A 22539-nucleotide genomic window follows, 5' to 3' on the forward strand; every position below is an offset into this window, starting at 1 on the left:
CGAGATCCTTCCAAGGATAAATATAGCATCGTTCCAGCTGCAAGTTCCGCTCAGTAAATGGCTATTGTATACCGAGATAGAGTTTAAGTGTCGTAGTGAACGGACGCGCGATCTCACACAGTGCTCGACACGCAATTCGCAAAATGACGGTAGTATACTTCGATTGGCTTGATTACATCGTCTTCGGGGGCATGTTGCTACTGTCGGCGCTCATCGGGATTTACTTCGCATTTTTGCCACTAAAAAGCAAAACACCACAGCTGAATACTTAATGGGCGGGAAAACTATGGGCATGTTTCCCATTTCGATGTCATTAATAGCCAGGTACTTGTTTATTTAAGTCTTCGTCGTCAGCTATAGCGAGTGTATTATTTTTCTGTATCTAGTGCTACTGTTCTCTGTCACAGTTACATATCGGGAATATCGCTACTAGGGCTCCCTGCCGAAATGTACACATATGGCACGCAATTATGGGCTATCGTATTATCAGAGTGGGCAGTTTCTGTGACGATTGCGATCGTTTACTTACCGGTTTTCTACAACTTACAAATAACATCGACTTATGAGGTAATTTCATTGATAATTTAATATTAACTACATATACTTATGTGTTAGCTTAATACTACAGAATATAATTTTGTTTTAGTACTTGCGACTAAGATTCAGTCAAAACGTTAGACTGCTGGGGTCGGTTATATTTATAATTAAAATGATGCTCTACATTCCTATAGTTGTCTACGTACCAGCATTAGCCTTTAATCAAGGTATGTTCAGTGTCCCAAAAGAACCATTGCTTATTTGCGAAAATATTTCCGTTGATAATTATTTCTTCCTTTTCAGTAACAGGCATTAATCTCCACTTAATCACACCCATCGTTTGTATAGTGTGTATATTTTACACCACTCTTGTAAGTAATATTTTTAATGTTGTCCTCTTAACCGAACCTATTCTGTCCCCCCGCTCTAATAACTACATTGTTGTAGGTTAGATCAATCTGGGATTGAGGTCGAGGCGCGAAAATATTAATCAATTGCTGTAAACTATTTTATTTCTATAAATATTTTATTTGCAACAGGGCGGACTTAAAGCTGTAGTATGGACAGACACACTCCAGACAGTGCTTATGTATTTTGGTGTGGTTTTCGTTTTGGCGTACGGTACATGGCGTCTTGGAGGTGTGTCTAACGTATTAGCTATTAATGCTGAGGGAGACCGTCTAGAATTCTTTAAGTAAGCATAATTCCTTCTATAATATATTATGCATTTTTCATTTATCGTCCTCTAACTTAAGAGGTCCGATTATATAAAATAAGCATCAAGTCGTACGACGATGCAAAACCTAAATTGGTGGTATTGGTGTATTCTACTACTTTGATATTTCTCAGCCGTGCAGGCCCTCTTAGATTAAGAGACGATAGGTGAAAATAAGCATTGTCAAATAACCAGTGTTTGTGTTATGATTAAATTTTTAGTATGGACGTAGACCCTACAATTCGGCATACATTTTGGTCAACAGTTTTTGGCAATTTCTTTAGTTGGTTGGCTTCGTGCTCTGTCAACCAAGCCATGGTACAAAGATGCTTGGCGTTGTCTTCTTTGAGAAGGGCTAGAATGTAAGTATTAAACAACGTAAATATTACAGATTTGAATTATGATTATCATATATATTTTTGTTTTATAGGACGATTTTTATAATGGCAGCTGGCATTTTTTGTATTGTTTCGCTATGTTGTTACACCGGCTTGGTAATATATGCCACATTTGCGACTTGCGACCCTCTGACCACGGGAGCTATAAAGAAAAGTGACCAACTTTTACCATACTTTGTGATGACCATCACGGGATCAATTCCTGCACTACCAGGAATATTTATGAGTGGCGTGTTCAGTGCAGCGCTAAGGTATATAATTTTTCTGAAAGTAATTACCGTGTTACTTTTAAATATGATTGTTTAATAACCTTACTTTTGCCTTATAGTTCTATGTCTACTGGGTTGAATTCTCTATGCGGAGTAATATTCGAAGATCTCATTAGACCAGCTTACAATAAACCTATTTCAGAGAAAACTGCCAGCTTTATCATGAAAGTCATTGTTGTCGTTATAGGTGCGTAATATAATATATTGTATAATTTTTTATTTTGTAGTATTATTATTTAATTAATTAATGTTCTTACATAATATTAGGATTAAAGTCGCAATAATCTATGCCGCAGCTTTGTCCATTTCAACCAGCAAGCACTATGTTCAGATGGATTTGTATACTTATTTATAAGAAGAGTTAATGTAACGACGCATCTTGCATCTGTCTTTCACGCTAATGAGCGCAGTGGTTTGTAATTCAATAAACTAGCAAATAGATGATTAGGTGAACGCCCTGGTTACCTGACCTATAGGTACAATTATTTTAATAATAAAGTTAAGTATCCCGTGTTTAGTCACTCTAATCCCGAAACGCCAAATATTTCACCGGTGGTAGATCTCTCGTATGTGAGAGTTCGCCTCGGTAGGTACCACCACAATGTCTATATCAGTCGCCAAGCAGCAGTGTATAGTCATTTTTGTGTTTCGGTTCGAAGAACATTGTAGCCAGTGTAAGTACTGGACATAATAGGACGTAACATCTCATGTCTCAGGATGGCGAGCGCAGTAGAATACCAAATAATACTTTGTAATTCAAGGTATTGGATGATGTTTCTGCTGTTCGGGGGCGGTCGTATCGCTGACCATCAGGCGAACAGCAAGTTCGTCTCGTTATTAGATAAATACAAAAAAAAATATTCAGCAACAAATTTATGCTCATCAGATCCCAGACCAAAAACAACTTATTCAAATGCTCTTAAATTGGTCATATTTTAGTCATTAATTGGGAACAACCTATGATATTTACGTGAGATTTTGATTCATGCAGGAGCTACGTGTGTAGCACTGGTATTCTTAGTTGAACATATGGGCGCACTCATCCAGGCCGGGAAGAGCTTAGCCGGAATCACAGCTGGAAGTCTACTGGGACTTTTCTCTATGGGGCTGTTCTTGCCGTGGGTGAATGCAACGGTAAATATTTATTGATCGGAATGATTATCTTTTATTTATAATGTAATTGGTCTAACGCTCACGTGCATGAAACTAGATATAAATTAATTTGAGATTATACTTAATCTACTACTTTTCCTATTTCGGGCAATTATATTAGGTTTTTCTTCTTAATATCTGCTTTAGTTTGAAATTTCCCCTCAATAAGATGATGTGATTCTCATACTAATGTTTACGATACATTTTCTATCCGATTAGCGATTTAAAAATAAATTGTTTCAAATTATTTTATTTATAAATGTTAAACAATCATACAGTTTTCTGAAAGCGAAAAACACAAATCATTATCACAAATATTGATATAATCCATCATTCTAATGAAATCACAAATTATTCTTGACAATTGAATCTAGCATGTTATGGTAAAGTATTCGTTACGAGTAAAATATCGTGTTCCTATTTCTTTACAATTGTGTGACAACTATGTATCAAAAAAGAGCTGCCGTGTTTCATACAATTTGACATGTTATGTTGTTCTTCGTACCCAGGGTGCCCTAGTGGGCGGCATCGTCTCAACTCTTCTGGTCGGTTGGATATCGTTGGGCACTCAAGCTGCTATGTTGCGTGGAGAAATATATATTCCCCCGAAGCCGGTTTCCGTGGCAGGCTGCTCGGGAAACTTTAGTTTATCGGGGGGTCCAACGGCTTCATTTAACAAAATCGGAATTGATAGGTATGTCTTGTATTACGTCGTGGTTATAAAAACTAGAAAAAGTTACTTTAACGTACAAATTTTTACTAGTAGTTATTTTTTTTTTATATTTTTATTTGTTTTCGTGGGAAAACAAATAACTTCCGCCTAGTTTCCTGGCCAGTATATGGTTATTTGCTTAACCTGTTCTTCGATCTAGCCCGAGTAATGTTATATAGAAAGGTTTAATGATGGAGCGAACAGTCCATTCCCTAACTCGGTATATGTTCACAAACTACACCGGCATTTCAACTAATTCCTAAGGATATCTGGACGAAAATGATGTTCCACCCGCCCTTTCTGAATCACTATTAGGTGTTAATTTAACATATAATTTGATTAAATTGAAATTGACGCAGATCTGAAACACTCCTGCTTACGCTTATCTCCTCATTCAGTTTAAATTTGTATTTGTGTTTTGGTCAAATGAATGTTTCACACCAACTTAGTGTGACACGGGCCCTTATTGAAAATCAGCGCTGCGGTATCAGGTCGGCTGGTATTGCAGCTAGGAGCTGAATGAGGTTTCCCTTGTTGGCAGAATGAGTATAAATGTGTTACATCTCTTTACATATTTCGTTTTTTTTTCCTTTTATTGTATACTGTTCAAATAATAACATCTTTTATTATTCTTATAGTAGCAAAAGTAAAAAAGAAAATAACATCACTCAAACAGTAATATAAATACTAATACCAGGTTCACGTAATACCGTATAACATTCCGTACTCGTTAAATCGTATGAGCAGATGAACATTAAGATTCATGTTTATTTTTAGTAACAGATTATTACCCACAGGTCAGGAACATTCTTCCTGTATAGACTGAGCTACTTGTATTACACGTTCATCGGGATGTCTGTCTGTGTGCTCGTTGGAGTCGTCGTTTCCTTCTTCACAAAACCTAATGATCCCGCTATGGTAAGTTTGTTGCGTCGAGAATATAATATACTTATATTATGTTATAAAGTATTAATGCGTTAGAACTTTTTTTATAAATATTTATGAAACATTTTTTTTTATTAATTATAATTAAATAAACTATTGCATTGCTACATAAAGATTGGCCTATGATAATGTTGTATAATAGGCGGTAAACGATATGGCCACAATACCGCGTACAGGTGCTTTTTTGTGCGTAAGCCCAGCACATAAACGTACTTAAAATCTATCAGGGTACAATGTGCTCAAGTTGTTTACCGGCTATTATACTATATTTTTAGAAGCAATCACTTGTGAATATTATCATACGCCGGTCTCCGTGTATCTACAACACAATGACTGATTGGTAAAACTGTAAAGGTCCATCGCGACTTGCTGACGCCGGTGATCCACCGCTGGCTGCCGGCGCAGAGCCCGCACTGCCGGCGCCCGCGCCTCACGCAACACGACATAGAGATCCACGCGCGAGAGCTACAAGCGCTGCGGGACATCTCTAATGATGTAACTACATGTTTGGAATTTGTGCCCGATATGATGATTCATCCCCTATGACAGCATACTGGATACACACCCAAGTGCATCTAATTGCCTCTCTGCCTAAATTTCGGGTATAAAGACGTGAATATCTATGTGGCGAGAGAAACACACCAGCTTTCCTATACGGAAAATATCTTTATTTTGTAATTTAACAAACTTTAAACGCATATACATTGATATTTAATTTACATTAGTTACAATATTACAAACATTCTAATTACAAAAATTAAATCTAAATCTTACACTATGATGTCAATCAGTATTGACTAGACATGCTAGCATCAGCGTTTCTTGATTCTGGGTCATGAGGCGTCAACTTTATTGCCAAAACAGGATGTGCGACATAAATTCATGTGTCCAATCTCCATTTTCGACGATCTACGTCGCTAACAGTTCGACAAATTGTCTTCTACTGTGACCATGCATGTGGTGAGCGACCGTTTGACGCTCAGTCAAACATCAGTCCCATTAACTTACGATATGGTTGATGTCAGATTGAATGTGTAACACGTGAACTGAGGGATTCATGAATTTGGTCACAATACATTTAGAGATTTTAATTTGTGGCATCGGTTTTCACTAGATTAGTAGAGTAGTATAATAGCTGTATAATAATATAAATCTAGCCAAAATTTCGTCCATGTCGCCTGCTTTTGATCTCTACTTCTGGTCATTCTTCATGTTTTACTTTCACTCAATAAATAAAAAATCTTATATTAAAATTGAAATAAATATTACGTAATTAGAAAAAATTGTAGATGAGATTCCCACAACCGCAAACTCTATTGAAACTTACACAGTAGTTTGGCCATTAACGTTCTTTAGCTTTGAAAGGCTCCAGCAACAAGGCGGCTAAACCGCATTTATAGAAGCTATCTAGTTGAAATTTATAATACAGGTATAAAAAAATGTATATCACATTATTCTGAGATGTTATTTTACTTTTGTTGTTTTATTTTTTTTTATCATGTATTTTTTTGACGTGTGGAACGAAATCGTTCAAGCCTATTTCCTCAAGACAGTTTAAAGCCGCCATGTTATTTACGTCTTACGTGTGAAACTATCCGCCACCTTGAGTAGCGGGTAGTAATTCTCAACTAAACCTTAATAGAAATATTAAATGATTTAACAACTTAAAAAACTCACAAAATGTTTGTTGTCCTACCTGGAAATTGAACCAATAGCTGAAAAGTTTAGAGCAGTTTTTTCCAACGTGGGGCGAAATCCCCACAGGGAGGCAAATTTGATAGTTAGGGAGGGCAATTTAAACTGACTTTTCACTTTTCCATTATATGTTTTGAAAATTACTTACCATGTTTTGATCACAATTTCATAGTGATTTTTTCCTAAAACTTATCATTTATATTTTTTAAGGAAACAAAACAATTTTTAAAGGTTAAAAATGATGTATATATAGGTGCATAAAAATTTTAGAAATGTTATGGTGGGGCATGGCCTAAAAAAGTTGGGAAACACTGGTTTAGAGCTATTGCTCTATATGCATTTACTAGACCTATTGCTATATGCATTTACTAGACCAATACAGCTATATTTTTCTTTCAAATATCGTCATGTGATTAAACGAATAAACTATACTTGTATTACATTGTGTATAAGTGAATCTACATTACGTACTTTTGCTATCCTAATATACAAGGTGTCCCACAAAGCAACGCCGATGCACTGTAAAGCTTGCCGACCTGTATTACCAACACAGGAGCAACTTATCCTCTCGTTATTAATTATTTTTATAACAAATATTATGTTTCGCAGTTATCAATACATGTCGTGAACATAATTTTAATTCTAAATAATCATCCTAGATTGTATTATACCACAGTGGACTTATGTGTCTGCGATTGCTCTGCAATCGACATTTTTTAGGGCGTTGATTTATGTGACATTTCGTATTACGTATTTACAATAGGGCAGTTTCCTATGTTTGATTTAGTTTAGAAAATAATATGAAAAAAAAATTCTTCTGTGAAATCAGCATAAAAATTGGTTGAAAAATAAAGCAGTTATTGATATTTGAAATATTGTTGTTAGCAAAAGTGGGGGCGTGGTGGGGTTATCGCGCTGTCCTTTTCTCACTCACGTAGCGTTATGGCGGTTGGCACTAGGCGACGTCACATTTTACTATTACTGTAATTTGACAGCTTCCCTTTCCACCAAATTTCAAAGCTTAAAAACTTATTTATTATTACGTAGATTTTGAAAATTCTTTTTCCGATAGATTTTGGAAGGTATTATATATTTTTAATAAATGTATTTTTAAAAAAAGTAGTCAACTGCCCTATTATGATAACAAATGCACTTATTCTTTTACAGAAATACGACAACGCACGCCTAGAGTTTTCTAGAAGTAACAACAACAACGTCGGCTAATTATTTGATTTTGTATGATGTCGATTTTAAATGTTTAATTATAATTATAATTGTAAGAAAGTTGTATTAAACACTATAAGTAAACGAATAATTACTGTGTTTCAATTTATGTCATAATACTAATAAAATGACGTTCTATTATTTTATAAACCTGAGTAAACCAAGAATTAATTGATTATAAAAACAACTTTGAAATATTAAAAACTGCTCATAATAATATGACATAATATTATAAAACCTACGCCTCGGTGGCGTAGTTGTATTGCACGTCCGGTACAATAGCGCTCTGAGGTCCTGGGTTCGAATCCCGGGTCGGGCAAAGTGATATTTGGGTTTTTCTGCTCAGTATCAGCCCGGAGTCTGGAATTTGTGCCCGATATGGCGATAGGCTCGCCCCCTATCACATCATGGGACGGAACATACTTGGCGAAAAGTGGGTGCCCTAGTTGCGCCTCTGCATACCCCTTCGGGGATAAAATGCGTGATGTTATGTATGTTATGTAATATTATAAAACGTAATAAAATACTTTTTTAAAAATCTACTTTTCCGGACAACTACGTTATTATTAAAACTTGACACAACATACAATCTGCAGACCCGTACAGCTGTGCACAATCATTTTTTCGTACGGGAACCTGCTGATTTCTGTTCCCCTCGCCAGGAACAAACTTGACGAATAACAAAAAGAATATCTCTACTCGTTACAGGGATTCGTTAAAAACTGTAAAAACCAACAGGTTTCTTAAACTGTTGTTCAACTTTTATGATTCAATTTCTATTGACACCGATCTAGATGAACTCTGAATATGTTTTAGTAACATAATGTTATAAATTGGAAGATAAACGTTAATAAAATGATATTCGGTGCAATGTGTAAGTATACTTACGTGTTAAAAGTTTACTAATTAATCAGTTTGATTTGAATCATACCACTACTACTACCATACGCTTACTATTGCGCTCTACCAAGGATAACAGAGCAATGTTACTTGAACAAAATACAAAAATAAACTTAAATCAATTAATACAAAATGTACAGCTTAATAATTTAAAGCATTATAATATTTTTATTAATGAAAAAGAAAAAACATACTTTACTAATATCTAAAGGACAATGCCCAAAACCAGGCTATCATTGCGTCAGTCATGCGTCTTAACCAAATAACTATGTAAAATCATAATTTTAATTTTTACTTCATTTGTATTTATTTCAGTCATGAGCAAATAGGGGTTTTAAAAATATGAAAAAAAAAAGTTGTTTAATTGTTGCAAATCAAACACCGGATAATTTACTGCCAATATGGCGAAGTGATACCAATTTATAACAAATTCCCCTTTTAAATGGAATATAAAGTTAATATGCACAATAAATGTGCTTTTACTTGAATCTATAACATATGGATTAAATATTTTATTAATTAAACAAAAATATTGTTATAAAAAATATATATTTTACTTAATAATTATGACCAAACTCCAAATAGCTGGTAAAAAAGGTAAAATATTAATCCTTCTAAAAACAAACGAATGGCGACTTGTACTTGCATTGACAGAAATACTAAAGTCAGCTAAAACATTTCTGGACTTTATTTTTAATTAAATGAATATATGGGTACAGATTTTTATTACACTGGCAACTGAAATTAATGACATTTTGACACTTTAGAGTTGTCTGAATGAAAATATTTCATTATTAAAATATTTTACTCATTATCGGAGTGTTAATCTTATGTATTTTAATGTTGAGTCGAGAAATTCATTGTTAAGAAACAAGGTGTATAGTGTGTGTTCCGAACTTTGAGACGGAAGGCTTTTAGTTAGCAATACAATGTCGTCTAGAGCTTAGACCCAGGACAGTTAATCGAGACGACATATCCCGGCGGTGTATTAACTGCACCATTGCGGTGCCACAGCAACGATAAGTATATTTCTTAGACAAGCTATCCAGTTTGTAAGTTATGTAGATTATTATTAACCTACCCACAATGTGGAAAAATCTTGCAAAAACTAAAGAAAACAGTTTAACAATAATAATAATCTGAACATGTTTACTCAATTTCTACATTATATTTTAGGTTTCAAGACTGGAATGAATTTGTGCTGCCTGCTGGAGATCAGTTAATAGAGAGGTTCACAGACAACAACGACATGACATGACCCGACCAGCACTGCAAGAAGTCATTCACTCACTTCAACAGTATTATAAGCGTGTTGCGGCCACATCAAGTCCTTGTCTGTTTGCTGAGAAGCCATATCTATCAAAAATACACATCTATATAAAAATATACATCGGAATTGTATTTCTTGTTTTATTTTTCTTTTTTTATGATAAGTAACTATTAGCCTAATCAGGCTGTGAAGTCAGTTCCTGGGTTCCTGTTCGATTTCCAGGCCAAGCAACATTTTATCTCGGTGTTTCTGACATGACTTGCCTGGGATCGGAATCCTCCAAAGAGGGTTGGCGTCAGGCATGCGGCCGGTCATAAAAACAAAGCTGAATCTATTCTACAATATGTGTTGATGCCATATTGAAATGAGATAATGGTAGGTGAAAATAAATATTAAGTTAATCCATCTAAAAGAATAAGTCATAAGTCAGAAAAATATGTACTTACACAAAGAGTCGGGTAGTATATGCTCAGTGGAAAAACTAATATTTCGCCATACTATCTTAGAAGTTTTATTGGAGCTTCGTCTCATCAGATATGTTAATACCTATCAGTTTCTTATAAGGGCGATTAAAGCTAAGTGAAAAGAATGTCCAATAATTGTTTATAGCAACATCAAGTAAGTACTGCAATACTGAACTTAATTAGGCACGTAGGTACTTTCTACCGTAAATTATTGCGGTCCATACTTAACCTCAAAATAACCGAGTTACAAAAATTCTGATTACTCCGAACTCCCATCGAATATCCAATTGTTTTCAATTTATATAAGATTTAGAATATATTCCCTATAGTTTAGTGAAGGTTTTGTACAGACGCAAGCGTAGCCCAACTTTCATACAAAAATGGGCATTCTCCTTTATTATGTGCCTTCGTAGCCTGACTTGACGTTACCTGTCATGTTATTTGATTTCCGCTTACCGAAGTACCTATGTGACAACACTGTAACAGTAATTACCTGATACAACAATATGGTGTGTTTGATAAAATATAAGAACCTAATATCTATTACTTGGCAGACCTTTGGAGCGTTTCTCTTGAATGCTAAATGATTTTTTTTTAATCTTTGCTTTACTGATTCACAATGGTTTACAATATTTAAAAAAAAATCATATTTGTGTTTCTATAGTGTTTTTGGTTCCGCTATTTGATACGTAGCTCTAGCTAATTTTAAAGAAAAAATTGTTTGTAGATCTTCAACAGAAAGGCAGCAGGGGTACAAATAAAATATCCGCACTTCGCTAAGTTTATATCCATCATATCATGGTTTGATGGGGTGAGTGTTGCCACTAGCTATAGATGTACGACCGGAATGCAAAAAAGTTTACATTGTTATGGCCAGCAATGACTATTTATAAGAAGTATTTACACTTGGCAGGTTTCTCGTACGAAAGTAACCGTGTCAGTAGCTACCATTGAGCTATCCATTTCTACCGTCTTGCAGCAATGGGCATGCACTATTATATGCAGGTTTTGATCCCAAATTCATTGTAACCCGGTGGCTAGCCTCATAATGCCCAGTAATTACGGTTAAATACTGGGCATTATGAGGCTTAACATCTTATGTCCCAGGTTGACGAGCGTAGTTGAGTGCCACGCAGTACTTTGTAATTTATAGTTTTGTATAGTTTTGCCACTGTTTACGAGCGGTTGTATAGTTCATTACCAGACGAGCATAATGCTCATCTCATCATTGAAACGCAATAAAAATATAGGTAGTATAAGAATGCAGTACTTTGTATTTCCAAGTACGGATGGAGCAATTGTTGTTTATGTGCGGTTATAATGCTTATTATCTAATATCAGTCGATTTTCTTGCCGCACACGTTCGATTCTTAAAACGGTGGAGAAAAGTTGCCCGGTCTGAGCCCGTCCAATGGCAAGGTAATTCCAGGACGTGTTGATAAACAATAATCGTCAGACCTAAACAATATGGTAGTTTTTTAACAGATATAAAAATAAAAGTCTTCTAGCCTCCATCTTAAAAGTATGATGCAATAATTGCCAGCAAAAAATGGTCTATTTAAATGAGGGTTTACTTTACTATTATATAAAATTTGAATTTTAACTTTTCTGCACGGCACTTATATTTAAATTACGGAATTAGTCGTACGGAAAAAACAAATAACGCTAAAATGTGTCCCGACTTTATTAATCTTTCATAAACACTATCAATAATTATGGCGGTACCATTTTAGTGCTATTGAAGAAAACAATAATAATATTACAAAATTAAATTTAATTACTCCTTACTGCAGATGGTATACTTCGTATTTACAATATTTTTAGGAGATTCTTAATGAAGACAGTTAATTATAAATATTTTATTCCACTATCGTTATAATGGGCAAATAATCTATTATTTTACTGAACAATTATAAAACAATTGCGTATTGAAAGAGATTATAGAAATCTTTTTATTGTACTTGAGCCAACAACCGGTAATAAAAATCTTGTCCAAAATGATTTAACATGAAGTAAACTATTTTTCCTTTGTATTATAATTTTCACAATAATATTGACCTTTATTGTACTCAATAAAATGTAGTTAATACAAAATAGAGAATTATAATAATAAAGTCGCGCGGCACTTTCATTATTCTCGTATAAATTCTTAGTGGCGGTTCTCAAGCTACAATATATATAATCAAAAATATCGCACAGAATCGTGTGCAACGCTAGAGCCCTAAGTAACAACATTATTAGCTACTCGTAACAAACTACGTATCCTTATTATGAGATTGAAATTAAGAGATTCAAAATATTATTTCAAGTGTTAATTCTTACAGGAACGACATTTTTGTGGCGACAAATAATTCTTCTTCCAAATAAGTATTAGTTAAAATTATGAACGTGTCGAATAACTCGAATTTTATAGTTTGTAAATAAACAATTACCTAAGATCCACTAGGAGCTGTGTCAGAATTGCTAATTTTACTACCTTACCATTTACGTCACAAAGAACTAAAAGTACAAAGTGAAACTTTACATAACCTTATTCTGAATGCTCAAACACACTCTATAGTTTTCGGGCACTTTGACTGTGAAGCATTTTCTGTGGGCACCACTATCTTTTATATTTTGCACTTTTTGTTGTAACTTAAGGTCCAAAGATTCAAACACTGGCCTAGGACTTGAGTTCCGTTCTCTTGCACGTACGCACGTTGACAGGGAAGAAAACATTCAGTTCTATGAGAGTGGCGAGGACCAAGAACATTGCGTACATTGCAAGACAAGCCCGCCCCACCGCCGCGTCCAATTTGAACTTGTTGAACCAAAATGTCAGATACAGCAGCAACAATGTCGACAGCAACGATATAGCCGAGTACTCTAATCCCATGGAGTTTATTTTCACCTGTTGAAATAGTATTAATTTACACAGAGCCCAAAAATAATAATAAATTTAAAGTAAATCGCAGTGCATTTTCTGGCATAATATTTACTATATTTATACGACGTAATATAATGCATTCGCCAAGCATGAGCGCATAAGATCAACATTCGCGGGTAATACTGATAAATATATAGTTTAAATCTGACCCAGTAGTGTCCAGGTTCTGCAGGAGTTAGAGATGCTTTTATCAGCCATGGAAGACCGAGACACAATAAAATATCAAAGGTGTTAGATCCGATTGAGTTGCTTATTCCCATCGACCCATGTCCTGAAAATAATTAAATAATTTAATTATATAGTTGATTGATAATATAATATACTTTTAGTGCTTGAAGACAAATTATATTTAAACGTACCTTGTTTCGCCACTATAACACTTGAAACTGCCTCGGGAACTGACGTACCAGCAGCCAAGAATGTGATGCCCATTACTGAATCAGGTATCATTAAAGTGTCACCTACAAATATAATTATTTTTTTATATATTGGACTATGATTACCGAAATCCTATCAGCTGGTAATGTGAATATCAAATTATAAAAAAACCTTAAATATATAATGCACTAAATTCAACATTTCTAACATTATTAGAATCGTAGGTACCACAAAAATTAAATGAATGTAAATATTGCCTAAACTCACCGATTATAGTAATCATCCAAGCAACTATGTAAGACAGGGATCCTATCCAGACAATGCACATTATGAAAGTCAATGGAAACCAATTTTTGAATCGTGGCTTTTCACAATCTGGTATTGTAAACAAGAAGACTAAATAAATAGGCCATGTTACTATCCAAGTGGTCTGTAAATAAAATAAAACCTTTAGTTTTTTTTTGTATGCAAGGAATACTTCAAAGCTTTAATAAAATCATGGAAGTACCTTCGTAAGCCAGCTTCTACCGCTCGGCCATTTCCAAAGAGAATGCTCATACTTATCGTTAAAATCGTTTCCGTTTTCATCCAAAATAGATGCATTGGGATTTTCTTCAGAGCAGACAATTTCCAAGTCCGTTGATTTTGTTTGTATTTCAACATTTATGCTTTTTATGGTCACTTCGGCATTAGTTGGTTCTTTGTCTGACGTATCAACTTCACTGTTTTTATCGTTTGCATCTGAACGGAGAGATAAGACACTTTTTATATTACCATTATGTTGATGATGTTCCATGGGTATATCGTTTTTATTTCCGGGATTAGATGATTTAATATCTTTTTCTGAAAATTCGATTATATTTATATAAGATATTTCAAAATATTGATAGATGATGGCGATATTAATAAACGTACCATTATCCGTGCTACGTCCATTATCTTGTTTCGCTTCAGTTTTTTTTAACATATTAGAAACACATTTCCAACTTCCTGTGAATAAAATAAAATATTTTTATGATATTGAAGTAAAATTAAAATATGAAAATTAGCGAAATTAATAAAACGCTTACCTTTGGCAAAGTTTTGTATGGATTTGTCGTAATACATTATACAGATATACACTCCGTAGAGCAAGACAAGCAGAAAAGCCTCATACCACTGCACGTACTCGTCGTGCATAATGCATATAAGAATAGAAACTGTTATGCCATAAGCAAGACAATCCCTTGTTAGTGGCCACCAATCTAAGGGCACAACCTACAATCAAATGGTGCTGGTTTAATATATACAGTGACGTAGAAGTGGATTCCGTTAAAAATGGAAGTCAATTTTAAACATCATTAAGCCTCAATTAAGAAAATATTTTATTATTCTTAATTTTTTAATTAAGTTAAAGGCCCCCAAAATTCTCTTTAATAAGTAGAAGACTTCTAAAAACAAATAAAAAAAATTTACTTCGACATAATCAACGTTCCACTAATTTTAACACATAATAAAACAATATAAGTAAGCATGATAGATCATGAAGAGTGTCTAACCATTCCAGCACCTATACCGCAGCAAGCTGCGACTGCTAAAATATTGAAGACTGCAGAGCCAACGATCGTTCCCACACCGATGTCTCCCTCAGTGATAAAGGTCCCTATCACGTTCACAAATAGCTCCGGTGCGGATGTCGCTGCTGCCATAAACGTTGCACCTGCTACATCGTTCGTCATATTGAGCGCTGAAACAGGGCAAATTATTTCATTACCACACAAGGAAGGTAGCACAGTACAAAGGTCAGAGTATTAAAGAACGACAGTGCGCTCCACGATGTCAGAACATGTCAATGTGTTTATTAAACATGTACCTAATACATGCTCACGTTGTGAAGGGGATAAATTTGCATATCTTTATCATTTTATTTATTTTATTTTATTAGCCAACTGCACCCACTAATACGCTCGTTTGCTGAAGTATATTGTGTCCATATTAAATAGAAATCAGCAATATATATAATAAATCAATTAATTAGAAAAGTAAATTACCGTGACATATTCTCTCGACAGCCGGGACAAAGAATTTATCACACACAACAGCAAGGGCCACGAAGAGGTAGAGTGAAATCAAGGCGTGCAGCACTATAGCCCCATGCTGCCGCTGAGCCTCGGTGAACAGTCCCGCTGGGAAGTCGTCGATAGCAGGCGGCGTGCAGTTGCGAAGGTATCCGTCTGAAATCAATCACCATTAAATTCCGCTCGTATAATTTTCAAAAGTACAATAGCACAAACTTATTCAGAAATCATAATAATCCTGTATGTCCATCTCGCCTGAGGCCTGGATATACTAACATTAGTCTTGAAGTGATTATACTTTTACTAAAACTACGGGGCTTTGTTACCTGTAATAACGATTTATAATGTTATTATAAACTGTCTATTTATACCTATCGCAAGACGATCATGCCAGCTTCTATATACCTAGGTATATAGAAACTGACTGTAATAGTTCCGTAGCTAAATGTATTTTTTGGAATCGACTGTTATTGGCTGGTAACTATAAACCTTGATATAGTTGCCTCCGAAAGTTTATTATCACGGGGTTATACGAAGTTATGATTCTCTTCATGTGGAGAAAGCCTTTATGTGAATATTTCATAGCACAGTGAGGTTCAAAATTACGACGCAACAATGTTCAACTCATTTTACAATTACATCGTTTATGAGACCTATTGTGCGATGTCTCTAAGGGGAAGAACGGAGTTGCGTGTTAAATTTGTAATTGGTATAGGTATTTTTACGGGAGTAGACGTTGAAACACAGAAATGTCATCTTGAACACATTCTAGGGGATTCATTTCCTTGTTACATAAATAATAAGGAGACCTTTCGAAAATAACGAGATTTTGTGGAGGCATATCCCCTATTAGGCATGTGCATTGACGTGAAATACTCGTAGTTTTGAACCTTCTTGAAACATCGACAGCTCTAAAACAGTTAGTCCTGCACAGTGCAGCAAACTAACCCAGTAGTTCATCCCATGACATATAAATAAAATATATTAAATTACATGAGAGAAAAGGTTTAAGTTAGAAATTTTTCAATAATTGATTACTGTCTCTTTTACTTGTATAAGTGGTGAACCAGAAAGGGCGTCTTCATCTGCGCACGCGCAGAAAGTGCTCGTTCATTCTCGTCGCAGGAAGCTATTAGTATAAATTCCTTTCTTTAGCCCCTATGAAGCGCATTGTATGGAGCAATGGAGAGAATACCAACGACATTAATAATATATTTCTAGATAAGTTTATTTGTTTGATTTTGATAAAGTTGGTTTGTTTTTCCTTCTCGCTGAGAAAGTATTTATGAATGCTATAAAAAAATATTTATTATTTAATGTAATCATATTGATAATTTTCTAATTGTATACTAAACAATGAGTCCTATAATTAGGAATTGTTTTAAAATCCCTTTTAGAATAAAAAAAAAATACTAAAACCACGAAACAAACAAAGTTCTCGCCTCCAATTTTAGTAGAATATAAGAGCAGCTATTTCCAGAGTGGCAGGGATATTAAAGATACTTATTACCGCAATTATATATAATTATAAATATTTTTATGTTTTGTGGAACATAAGATACACGATATAAATAATTGTACAACAAAACTATCAAAATGGTGTTATTAGTTAGATGCAAATATATGTATGCGCTTTATGGCACATGAATCAAGACAAATCCACGACACGACGTCTGGGTTGCTTTAATCAGATCATTTATTTTTCTGAAATAATCGCGAGTTTTAGAGTCTCGTCTCGTCTTTACAAATGATTGTTTTGCACGTCCTCTCCCACCCTACTTGATTACTAAGATATGGATATATATTATTTAAATAACAAATTTGGGGAGGTACTAGGAAATTTAGATTGATTTGTTAGGCTTCTAAATGACTTATAGGTATAAGACCCATATAGCACATAAAATGGCAAATTAATGCAGATTAATTTTAGCCAAATTCATAATGAAATTTCTATTCTGACTAATAATGATACAATTTTGGTGAAACCACAATCAAGAGCTAATGTAATATAAGTTTGATTACGAAAGTCTCCTATAGTCAACAGACTTATCTTTTAACAGTCAGTCCAGACCAGTCCAGACAGCCGCCTATAATGCATACTAGACGTTTAGCTTAAAGTATTTGCGATCCAAGTAGATACTCAATTTTTAAAACAGTAACGTCCCCATTACAGACCGCCTTTGGATAAATAAAAAAAATATATTCCACTAATAGTAATATATTCCACTAGTGCAGTGATTAGGTAATGAGTCTGTACATTAGCTACAACAAGCTATACATACATTGCGATATAGATTCTACTGTACCACACATATCTACTTACTGTGTTCTTTAACAATAGTAAAAATACGAAGAAAGGCAATTCTAGATCATCAGCGACAACAATAGACATATTATAAGTAGCTAAAAAGAAAATAGAACGCATCTGACGAATCATTTCTTGGAAATTATCAAGAATAAGATACGTGATGTTGCTTTTCCATGTTAGTATGTTGCATTAGTTCACGTGACTACTTCACTGAAGTGAAGTTCTGTTACCTTCAACATAAGAGGATAGTCGGTCTATAATATTTTATTTAGTGAAATCTGGCTAGCATCAATTTAAGTTGATGCGTCGTCACAATCATATAAGTGCGTATGTTAAAAAACAAAGTGTCAGTATCTAGGTTAGAAAGCATTTAAATCGCATATTATATTAATGCGCAGTATGAAGTATAAACTACGTATCAATAAAAATATTTTCAGTGCGATAACAAAGAGCAAAAATATGTTAAGTACATTACTTGCAACTAAAAACTATGAAACCATTAATAAATCTGATAATTCTATTTTCATATATTTGAACGCACAAGGCATAGCTGTTAACCTAACTAAATATGAACCCATTGGTTAACGCAATACCATTACGTTTCGGTGCCATTGAGATGCCTAAAAGACATCACACCGATTTGTTCCTAAGAAATATAGAGATATTACAGCAGGTAATGAGCTGTAGCAACTATCACAGGCCTTGAAGTTACTAAAGAAGTTGTTGAATTCAGAACCAGCAGATGTAAAAACTAATAACAGTTTAAACAGAGAGAAAGAGAACATAAAACGCTGACTGTATAGCTATTTGTCTGAGTAATGAGTCATCCCGGGATGTGAAGCCCTGGGACGAGTCCTTATAAGAGGTGCCGATGGGTAGGTGAACTACAACATCTACCGATGTTGACCAGCTATATATCCCGGTATAACATCTCTAGGAATATATAGTCCTATAAGTCTAATTGATCATTGAATTACGAGAACTATCGTCTACTTCCATGATCCATAATTTGATCAAACTGAATATTTGTGCATCTTACCTCTTAACTTTCTTTAGATAGGTATTCGAAATTCAAAAAATATTTGTATCATGTTTTAATACTCTCCATAACACAATGCAATACGTAAAATATAATAAAAAAAATTATCACGGAAAAGTAAATGAAACTTCAGGTTTAGATCAAAAGAAAGTATGTGAGAACGTAATATTATTGAAAGTACACATGTATGGTTACAATATACATTATACATGAACTTTTTCGTAAATTTGTATAAGCAAATGACTTAGAAGTGATATAAATTAAATAACTAAAACTTGAAAAGTTTATGTAACTAGTAATTCCATTTAACATTTGATCTGAATTCATGTATGCTTTTCAAATCATATTTTGCTTCCACAATTCAGGGTCGAACACTGGACCTTTACCATACCTTGGATTGGGCGGAAAAGTTCTCAAGTACACAACAACATATTATTATTGACTAAAAAAATATTTTAAAAATATTATAATATTCAAAATCAGCCCTAATACACACAACGAAACAAATTGAAATTCAAAACATCGATGGCTGCAAGTTTTAAAACAAATCTATTTAACAATAAGAAAGCCACCAAAAATATTGTACACAACGTGTACATACTATGGACCAGTGAAGGCATGGCGTTCTCGATTAATAAACACGCTTCCTGTGGTTCTTTAAACACGCTCCAACAAATAGCAAAGTCAACAAGTCAATCGTGAACAAATTGTCTTAAATGACCACTGCACTAAGTTGTTTAACTGGATTAGCCGATTTAAAAAAACACGACGTGTCGGCGCCAGCGCTTCCACGGCACTTCTGTCTCATGTGATGGTGGTTAACAAGTACCAAAATGTGCGTGACATATCTTGTTTAGACACTCAAATATCACCAAGTGCATTATGAAGAAAATTGACAGATCACAGAAGGCAGGAAGTCCGCATTAACGCGCCATAAGTCGTCTTTCGATTTGCCGTTCCTTGAAGCACTTACACGCTACGAACTTTTAACGCCGTATTATTTCTTAACATGCGGTACAGATCCTAAAACGTTCTTAATTAATTTATTTTCTAAAACCAAGTACAATATGTGAACAATAGTACATATTTGTGACTTTCCGTGCGAACAAAAATAAGCTGACCCGTCTCAATGTTACTGTGAGCGTATGATTATTAATGGCCAAGGAAAAGTGGGAATGATTTGGTAGAGCGGCAGGGGCAGGTCACGTGAAGACTATCGGAGCTCAACCTTGCACGCTGACAGCCCTGAGTCGACGACGGCCAATTGATAATTTGCGCGAGGACCGGATGAGGCGCCGAGTCGGTGCTCATGCCTCCCCCTTCTAAGTTTAGGAACGATAGTCTAACTGGTACATGGATACTCTTGATGACATTTTATAAAGTACTTTTTACACGCAATATTACACGGCAATCAATTTTATTTACGTACCTTGTGAAATGCGAGGAACTGCTTAAAATTATGCCGAATATAAGAATTTATGTCATATACGTCTCTAACTGAATTAATGGAGCTGGCGAAATTACACAAATTGACTTTTGCTCTATAATATATATGTAGATACACGATTTAGTGTTTATTTATAATATTATATTTACAAATGGGTATTTTAATCTACAATCACATTTAAAAGTAAATAATATAGTATGCAAATAGCTATAGGTACATACAAATATGTAATTATATACTTATTACCTAAATAAACCTAATGTTTTCCAAAATACTACAACTTAAGATAATATTATACTGAGATTGTACCCATGTGGAAAATGTTATCATTATGAAAATGATTGCTTAACTCATCGATAAAATATGTATTCAAAATCAATAAAAATAGGTAGGTATATTTGAACAGTTTATCAAAACGTAGTTTTCTGTATGTAATATAAATCTCTAAAGTGGGTATTTTCGATAACGTTCTATTGAGTATAGTATTCTCAAACGTATTTTAGAAAAAGTGGGTATACTAAGAATGACTCGGCCTTCCCCTAATCGGTGGAAACATGCTAATGCCATTACAGAAACAAATACAGCCGCAGTTCTCGCTATATGTTTGTATGTCAACGATTACGGTAGCTCGTCATTTTATAAAAATAAGGTGAGGTTGATCACCAAGATGTATTTACTATTGTCAACTAATCGTTTTTCATTCATTCGTTAACAAAAGCTAGTAATACAATACAAGCACGCCTATACAAGTACAGATTATCAAAAAACATTATTGACGTTAAATTCACACTTTACTGGAAAAAAAAATTGAAAAATCTGTGTAGGTATCAAACCAAAAAAATACGAAATATAAAAGGCGTAAGTGAGAATGACTCCGTGTTGTGTTAAAGTCCAAGCGTACCTGTATCCACACTAAGCGGGACTCAGAGTCCACGTTTTCCTTACTTACGATACTGGACAGGAAAAGCTAATAGCTGCTTCACAGGTCACAACTTTCACAACGAACAACTGGCACAAGAATTTGGAATATTATCTTGTCTCTGCTCCAATGCATTCACTCCGCAAAAGTAGGGATCTATATGTCACCGGGAATTGGACGTACTTCCGCCCTCCTTTTCTTTAACCTTGCTGCAACGATAGCGACGATATGCACGCACTTCACCGGACTGGGCAGGTCGGCGTAAAGAGGTATTAAATGCTAGAACGATATACAATTCCTCGTGTAGATGTTTTAATAAAAGGAAAGACGTAGTGTCGTACCTCGATCGGAGGTATTCATATTGAGGTGATGTTGTGTGGAGCGCGACGCAGGCGACCGAGGACGTCGCCACTGGCGTCCGAATGCCACCGCTCACGCTCAAACGGACATAATGGATCCGCCGGAGAGCTCGTCAAAAGAAGAATACGGGGGCCAATTATTTATTTCCATACAATACACGTACGTCGGGCGGCGTTCGGGCGTAGTGCGGGAGTGACTCCCAGCGCGAGTATAGAGCTTCATCCGCACGATCGGTCCACGCCTTCTCAATGCGCTCACATGCCTCTGCATTACACGCGGAAATTGTTTATTTTAATGGAATAACCACTGCTGAGGTCATTGTACTTGTTCAAATATTGAAATTACTACAATAAATACTCTATATTATGTAAGTCGTAACAAGTCGGAATTATAATTTGACCTTACAATTGTAATTATATTTTTGTAAGGTGACGATAGATTTTTCCGCAATAAAACTGCAAGAAAGGAACACGAACTGTGTCTGAGTTTAATAATCCTTTAGGCTGGGTAACAAGTTAATTGATTATAATCGTTTAGGATAGTATACAAAGCACCGGTACAACGGCGGCACGCGACTCTAACAATTAGACTTAACTAAAAGATGTCAGCTCGGACGTTCATAGTAAACTATTATGACCATTGTGAGTCATATCACCAATGTAGCTGTAGGTGTCACAGAGAAGAGCATTGCGACTTAGATCAATATGACACATGTACAGTCGCGTGCAATAATAAGATATGTAATGCATAGTACAGATCGTAGCACACTTTCGCAAATGTGCCAATAATGCCACTAAAATTAAAAAATACCGTACACAGAACTT

The 22539-nt window shown here is 34.8% G+C and overlaps 2 protein-coding genes across 6 annotated transcripts; one reads left to right on the forward strand and one right to left on the reverse strand.

The window, feature by feature from the left end:
* Nucleotides 1-11: 11 nt before the first annotated feature.
* Nucleotides 12-7738, forward strand: LOC115444929 (sodium-coupled monocarboxylate transporter 2). The gene is given in 14 exon segments (XM_030170931.2): nt 12-231; nt 234-324; nt 408-567; nt 647-764; nt 841-908; nt 1077-1231; nt 1474-1614; nt 1683-1901; nt 1979-2106; nt 2911-3053; nt 3581-3765; nt 4581-4701; nt 5083-5223; nt 7591-7738. Coding segments are annotated over 14 exon segments (1815 nt in total). The 5' UTR covers nt 12-143; the 3' UTR covers nt 7648-7738.
* Nucleotides 7739-12038: 4300 nt separating this feature from the next.
* On the reverse strand, nt 12039-21926 carry LOC115444924 (sodium/potassium/calcium exchanger 4). Of its 5 annotated transcripts, none has more exons than XM_030170920.2 (10): nt 21697-21926; nt 15616-15798; nt 15124-15311; nt 14656-14842; nt 14501-14575; nt 14094-14326; nt 13853-14015; nt 13567-13668; nt 13357-13478; nt 12039-13171 (listed from the first exon to the last, which is right to left on the reverse strand). In XM_030170920.2, the coding sequence occupies exons 1-10, from the start codon at nt 21713-21715 to the stop codon at nt 12944-12946; spliced, it is 1500 nt and encodes a 499-aa protein (XP_030026780.1). In that variant the 5' UTR covers nt 21716-21926; the 3' UTR covers nt 12039-12943. The 5 variants fall into 5 exon arrangements, with proteins under 5 accessions (XP_030026780.1, XP_030026778.1, XP_030026782.1 ...); XM_030170918.2 differs by having other exon boundaries at nt 14094-14428; nt 21697-21924; XM_030170922.2 differs by lacking the exon at nt 21697-21926 and adding an exon at nt 21539-21665 and having other exon boundaries at nt 14094-14428.
* Nucleotides 21927-22539: the final 613 nt, after the last annotated feature.

This window comes from Manduca sexta, chromosome 27, assembly GCF_014839805.1.
Source record: "Manduca sexta isolate Smith_Timp_Sample1 chromosome 27, JHU_Msex_v1.0, whole genome shotgun sequence".
Classification (NCBI taxonomy): domain Eukaryota; kingdom Metazoa; phylum Arthropoda; class Insecta; order Lepidoptera; family Sphingidae; genus Manduca; species Manduca sexta.